The sequence below is a fragment of the Microcaecilia unicolor genome, chromosome 1, assembly GCF_901765095.1.
Source record: "Microcaecilia unicolor chromosome 1, aMicUni1.1, whole genome shotgun sequence".
NCBI classification, from domain to species: Eukaryota; Metazoa; Chordata; class Amphibia; order Gymnophiona; family Siphonopidae; genus Microcaecilia; species Microcaecilia unicolor.
The window spans coordinates 413,461,581-413,468,837 of record NC_044031.1 but is presented as its reverse complement, the minus strand read 5'-3'; the positions used below and the strand labels follow the sequence as shown (position 1 = coordinate 413,468,837).

The window sequence follows — 7,257 nt, the reverse complement described above, 5'->3', positions numbered from 1 at the left end:
AAGAGGATTGTGTGAAAACGTTCTCAAACATTATCTTTGATGATCTGGAGCCACCTGGTGACCCAGTTTTTCCATGTGGTAGAAAATATGTAAATTCAGTCTAACAGAACGCATGCAAACAACTGATTCTCTTTGCCTTTTACAAATGCAGCTTTCCTCAACAACGGGCATTTAATACAAACGCCGGAAATGGTTTACCTATCATTTTCTGTCTTCTGTTTCTGACAGATGCCGAACACTGTATGACTCTACGCTAACCACGTGCCACGAAGAACAGCATCTGCCTTTTGGCAGCGGAATCCCAAGGGTCAGCTGTAGGCAGAAGGGAATCCCCCGTCAACACATGAACCAATGGCTTTCAACATGCAAATAGAACGCTGCGGTCGCCCGGGCAACCGCGACCCATAGCAAGCCAATGAGACACGGAGGGAATGCTAGCGAGCGTTCCGATTGGGCTTGAGAGTACTCAGTGCTAGCCAATAGAAGCTGGTGGTGGGGCAGGGGGCGCGGTCATGCAAATCCTTTTTGAAAAGTACGCGGGAAATCCGAGTTTCGCGGGAGGACCTTCGCGCGTAAACCCATATCCCTTCATTCATTGTCAGAGCTGCAGCTTCCTGGAGCCATTTTTCAGCCACCACCACGGAGGGCCTCAGCCTGAATCTCGCTCCATCGGCCACATCACGCGCCCCATATACCCCCCGAACCAGCTACTGTGCTTCTGAGGGATCTCCCTCTGCCCAAATTCAAGCTCATTTACAGGGTGGGTGCCGGCGTTCGCGAGGGAAAAAAAGAAGGGGCCTCGGCGGCGGGGAAGCAAGGGGAGGGGGAGCCCGTGCCGGTGGAAGATGAGAAAAGGAGTCTGGACGATACCAGTGACCGCGGTGCATCAAGGCTCGAGCACGGACAGGAGCGGTTTAATTTCCCGCCTCACGGCCGCCAGTGGTACCGGCGGCGCTGCCTATATCCACATCTTTACCTCGGCTGCAGCAGCAGCGCCGCCGCCTTTGGAGCCCTGCGGGTCTCCGACGGCGCAAAGCCACCCTCCTTTTCTTACCTCTCAGCAGCAACTCCCGCAGCATAGCGTGTGTGACCCCGAGCCGCTCGCTGGCAGTCTTCTCTACTCCACACCACACGGACCAGCCGCCAAAGTGGGAGCAGCCCTGCTGCAGCCAGTTCTGGGACGCCCTCCGGTAATAGCCCTGCAACAGCCGAATGACAGCAAAGTAAAAAATGTTTGGGGGGGGAGGGGAAGAAATATATGTAGCGTAAGAAGGCACATATTTATACATATGCACATGAGAGATTCCATCTTGTGTTTCTGTTAAGGGTTGCAGTCTGTTGAAAGTTGGAGGTAGGATTTCTGGGGTGTCAGCTGCTTGTGTTTGTTAAGGAGAGGGATACGTGTGTGAGGTGTAGGGATAATGGGTAGAAGAAAGAAGGGGGCGGGAGGGCTCACGAATAAAACCTTTCTTTTGCAAAAAAAAAATGGATTTTTTTTTGTTTTGTTTTTTTGCCCCTTGGACCTCTTTCTGTATTGAAGCTTCCTCTTTCTTTACGTGGAAGAGGGGTCACGCCCCGGATGAAGTAGAAAAGAAAGGTCACCCACAAATCTTGCAAGATCTTTATAATCAAGATGATATGAATCCGATCTCCCTATGTACAGTACGTGTAAAAGGGGAAACTTTTTTCCTGATCTTTATATAATTTATTAATCGAGTGATTGAGTCATAACTGCAGTTTTGGACCTGGCATGAGTGAGTGCCTAGCTTGTTTAGTTACATATGGTGGTCTGACGACGAATGATTCTTGCTTATATTCCAGGTGCTAGTTTTATTTAAGGGGACACTTTCTCGTTCTGTTCTCCGTTGTTTCTTGAAACTGATCTAGTATGGTGTGGGCACGTGCTGCATTGAGGTTCCCGAGGGTCCCCATACTCCATCTTTTTTTTTTTTTTTTACTGGCAGCTTTAAAGTTATTGATTTGAAAAAAAAAAAGTAGGGAGTGGAAGCTTTCTAAAGCACTAAACTTAATTGTAAGTTACAATTGAGTTCTTATCTTTACACATGTGGCAGGACAGTTGTCCACCCCTGCTCTTTTTTGCCAATCTGGTATGCTAAGCCTTCATGTGCTTGGGTCATCAAACAACCAACAGGCAGCGAATCCTAAATACAGTTAAGCCTGTTTAATAGCCCTCGAAAACTGACCCATGAAATTCTGAAGTCTTGGCTAAACGATAATAGCACAGAAAGTTGCCATGTTGTGGAGTAATGCAGCCATGTGGAAACCTGTTCAGGTTGGGCTGCCTGCTGAAGAAAGACTTACCTCTACATTTTTTTTGTTTTTAAATTTATAAATAAAACGGGGGGGGGGGGGGGGAGGCTTATTACTATACACCATAGATCCCATAAAATCTGGATATAACCTGTCCAAATATTTTGGGCCCCTATAAGGAAACTTGTGGTATATGGGTGGGGGGGGGGGGGGGCTACAGTGAAATATGGAGAGAGAAAAAGGTGGGAGCAAACTTCAACCCTTGTGCACATATTGATATTGAGCTGTTATATGGGGGTCTATAGAATTGTTGGTTTCATGTTTGCTGTATTTGGGCTCATTCAGTAGAGCATGCTTGAATAGTTAGGGCATCCTTTTATTAAAGTAACCAAAAGGGGTAAGGGGTTGAATATTAGCTTGTTGGGGCTTCAGAAAATTGACATGAATATAGTGAAAACTTATATTCTAGTGACCATATCTGAAAGTGAGTTGTGCCTAGAACACCTGTATACATTACTTTTCTGGATGAGCAGAAGTATTCCAGCTTACAAAGTGTCCTTTTTCTACTCCTGGCGGAATTCTGCACAGAATGGTGCAGAAGTTTGCAAATTCTGCAACTTTATTTGTCATAATGTAAACACTCCATACAGCCTTTTGAGCTCCCCATGCTCCATATTTTTTCCAGCCCCCTCCCTGTACCCACATGTAGCATCTGCCTTTTTTTCCAGCCCTCCCTGCACCCAAACTTAATCCACTTTTTTGAGCCCCCTCACACTGTATCGAAATTACATTTTTTCCAGTCCCTCCCCCTGCACACAGTCTTACTCCATTTTGTTCAAGATTACCCATCCCTCCCTCGCACCCTTACCAGTGAGGGAGGATGAGGAGCTGCATCGGGAGTACCTCTTCAGGACAGGAAAAACCCTTCTCTTTCCTGCCTGCTGCTCTGAACCGGTGTCGCTGCTTCTTTCAAATAGCTTCAGACACTTTGTGGCAACTTTATGAGATGACTTGATGTCTCGGTGGCCATTTTGATGAAGCAGTGGCAGCTGGCAGGAAAACGTTTGTGTTCTTTCCTGCCCCTGAAAAGGCATGTTAAGGTAGGCCTAGGAAGGGCCTACTGAGGCTCGGGGGGGGGGGGGAGAGAGCCAGCCTGCCAGCCAACCTGCCTTCCCTCCTTTAGCATGGGCTAAAGTTCAGCTGCTAAACTAGTCCTCGTTCTCGCAGTACTACTGCAGATTCTGCACAAAAATGGTGAATCCTGCATGACTGGAGTACTTTTTCTTAGCATAGAAGAATTTGGGTTTTGTGTTATGCATAGCTTCTTGTGCACGTGTCCAATCTAAAACTGAAATGTCAGCACACATCGGTGCTGCTTCTGTGCCTAAATATGAGCCTCACAAAAATTGGTTTTGTATGCTGCCTTGAACCTGAGAAAATAGAGTGGAGGAGTGGTTAGGGTGGTGGACTTTGGTCCTGGGGAACTGAGGAACTGAGTTTGATTCCCACTTCAGGCACAGTCAGCTCCTTGTGACTCTGGGCAAGTCACTTAACTCTCCATTGCCCCAGGTACAAATAAGTACCTGTATACAATATGTAAGCCACATTGAGCCTGCCATGAGTGGGAAAGCGAGGGGTACAAATGTAACAAATAAAATAAATTTGCAGTAACTGCAAGTCACTAACTCCTGTTTACCTGTCCGCGTCGCTGCACAATACTCTGACCTCCTGAGCATTCCTTTAATTAGGGTTGCAAGTTAATAATAGTTAACTCTGTGATTAATGCATTAATTATTAATTGTGATTAAAAAACGAATCACAATGCAGTGTTTCCAGCAAACATCTCTTCTACTCCCCTGTCCTCGATTTGATCTGTTATCTCCTCCTCCCCCCTTGTCTACCTTTAAAAGTGGTCTGTTAGTCCCTAGCAGTGGCAGTGTTGCACATATGCTGCCTGCAAGCTGGTGTGAAGCTTTCCCTCTGACTTGTCCAACCCATGCAGAGCAGGCCTGGAGCCACACAGCAGGCGGGTTAAGGTGAACAGAAAATACTTCACTAGAAGTGTTAGAATGGGGAGTCCTGGTAGCTTCACAGGCAAGGGAGAGCATAACACAAACTAGTCCATAGATATAAGCAAAGTCCTGTGGTCCTGCTCCTGCAGGCTATGGCATGCACTACTGTCTCTAGTTAACATTCACCAGCCTACCTGTAGATGGGTCAAGCATACAGTTCTTCAAGATCCCAAATTGAACTTGGCCTACCTGGTTGTCATGATTGTAGTTCAGATTCATGGTTGAATCATATGCAGTGGGTCTTCACTGCTTCCCTCTGGGCCTTCTTAATCTGAGCTTTTATACTTTCTGGGCCATGGCCTCTTGGATCTGCCCCCTCCTGTGTCACTTCTGCCTGGCAAGACTTAAGTTTATGGTGGCTTTGACACTGAGGGAGCCTGTTCAGGGGAGAGGGGCAGCATCCTGCATACTTTTCCCCTCAGCTCAGCCATTCCCAGTTGAGCACCTGCCACATGGAGGGTTCTCCCACCTAAGGAAGGGCTACCACCATCACCCAGAGCTCCTAAAGTCCCAACCATACAGTCAAGGCTTCCAAGTACTATAGTATAGGTAGGGTAATTAATTTGTGGCAGCCACTGGGCCCCAGCACAACAGCGGCCTCAGTGCAGATCCCTGGCATGTGGCACCAGTCACAGTGGTAGGCAGTGGAGTACAGGCTTCCCATCAGCAGGTGGCACAACTTCCTGAAGTCTTCTCCAACCAGTACCTGGTAAGCACCATGCTCAATCTTTACCTCTGGCTTCTCTTCAGCCCCATTGGTCACTTGTTCCAGGGTTAAATGCGTAAGCCCTGTAGGGTCCTTTTGGTACAAGGAACTCAGCTTCAGGGACTTACCTAATCACCTGTGTGGCGTTAGGGTCCACACTTGACTCATTCCTTTTACACTACCAGGAAACTCCCCAAACGTCAACCTGGGTTTGTAATCCAGTAGGGATAGGTGAACTGAGGCCACCCTCCTGGAGTAGTGGCAGGCTCTTGGGGCACATGGGCTACCTTCAGTTGTGAGGATCTTGTAGTCACTTGCATTTCTTTGTTAGTTATCAACAGGTTGGCCAAATGTTCATGTAGGTCTCATGTAATCATTTCTGAGCATGTTTATTTATTTGTTACATTTGTATCCCACATTTTCCCACCTATTTGCAGGCTCAATGTGGCTTACATAGTACCGGAGAGGCATTCGCAGACTCCGGTGTGAACAAATACAAAGTGATGTGGAAAGATAAAGTTTATGTGGAACAGCTACATTAGGGAATTGTAAAGTGGAAGAGTTGTGCTATGTCCATTACGTACTTTAGTTTTGTTGTGTTGCAGAGATCAGGCATTTAATTTGGGTCAGTAGGGTATGCCTTTTTAAACAGGTTGGTTTTTAGTGATTTCCGGAAGTTTAGGTGGCCGTGCGTTGTTTTCAAGGCTTTTGGTACTGCGTTCCACAGTTGTGTGCTTATGTAGGAAAAACTGGATGCGTACGTTTTGTATTTAAGTCCTGGCCACCAAGTCTGGCTAGGCTTTCCAGGCAGTGATGCTGCCTTCAGTGTGGTACCAGCACCTGCTGATTTGGGTCCTGGACCATCCATCCTGGTTTCTCCTTCATACTGCTCTTAGGAGTGCTTCCACATATGGAAGGTGTTTGGGAGATCTCTTCGGGCCACTGCAGTTGAATGAATGTTTAGGTTCAAGCAAAAGTATCTGCATAATGCTGGCACTCCAGAAAACACGGAATAGGCTTGTGAAAGTAGTGGCAACAAGGACACAACAGTTGCCCCATAAATCTGCTGCCTTTAAAGGTGAGCACTGTTTTTACTCCCAGAGGTCTTCATTTACTCTTGAGGGTTCTCAACCTAGCTGTTTTTTGTTTTTGTTTTCATTGTTCTCATTTTTTTTTTAAATTCTTTCTTGGCCATGCCCTCCTGGCTCCCCCACTCCAAGTCACTTCTCCCTGGACAGGAGGGAGTGCCATCAAGGGGAGAGGAGGAGCAGCATATGGAGTTGCTCACAAAGAGCTCTTCTGATCTGGGAGGGGATTCAAACCCCTTCTCTCCCCAAACTTTACCAGAGACCAGTGGCGTAGCCAGAAGACAATTTTTGGGTGGGCCAGCGGGTTGGATGGGTGGGCACTACAACTACAACCCCCACCCCCCCACCCCCACACACACGCAGCGAGCAGCACATTTAAAGTTATCGGCGCTGCCTCCACTCACCTCCCACCGTGGCGCTGCCTCCTCTCCTGCACTTCATGGTCTCCGTCTCCCACCCCCGCGGCAGCGCTCTATCAGCGCTGCCTGCCTGACAGCTGACAGACGCGGCGCGACGACGTCCTGCTCCAGGACCTTCCCTCTGCTGCATACAATCCACCCTGTGTAAACAGGAAGTTGAATCAACGTGGCAGAGGGAAGGCCCCGGAGCAGGAGGACGTCGCGCCGGGTCTGTCAGCTGTCAGGCAGGCAGCGCTGATAGCAAATTGAAAGCGCTGCCGTGAGGGTGGGAGACAGAGACCGCGAAGTGCAGGAGAGAAGGCAGCGCTACGGCGGGGGTGGGAGAAGGTGAGGATGGGCCTGAGACGAAACTGGGTGGGCCTGGGCCCATCCAGGCCCACCCATAGCTACGCCCCTGCCGGAGACGGTGTTGGAGAGGTCTCAGACACTGGCTCCTAAGCTTTTTGGGTTGGCTTCTAGATTTATTGAAAATTTGTCAAGGCCTGCAATAAGGGCCTGATTCTCTTAAGCTCTTCAGCACAGAGAAAGAATGGAAAAAACAGCCTTAGCACATAGGTCTCTAATGAGCTGTTGCAGGCTTTGAAGGGATGCTGCTACCCCCTCTGCTATGCTTTGGTCTAGGTGGGGGTGGAGGGAATGGAAGGGGGGTGGTAAGGGAAAGGAACTTGATATACTCTTGTCTGTGGTTACATTCAAAGCAG

General features: G+C 48.3%; 1 protein-coding gene across 3 annotated transcripts in view; it reads left to right on the top strand.

The window, feature by feature from the left end:
• The first annotated feature begins 566 nt into the window (after nt 1-566).
• Nucleotides 567-7,257, top strand: part of E2F3 (E2F transcription factor 3) — a 123,571-nt gene continuing 116,880 nt past the window's right edge. For 2 of the 3 annotated variants that reach the window (XM_030211540.1, XM_030211530.1), the window contains exon 1: nt 567-1,190. In XM_030211540.1, coding sequence (XP_030067400.1) covers nt 846-1,190 — 345 coding nt within the window. In that variant the 5' untranslated portion in view covers nt 567-845. Of the gene's footprint in view, nt 1,191-1,595; nt 1,663-7,257 lie in introns of those variants that run through there. The other variant, XM_030211543.1, reaches the window with a different exon arrangement.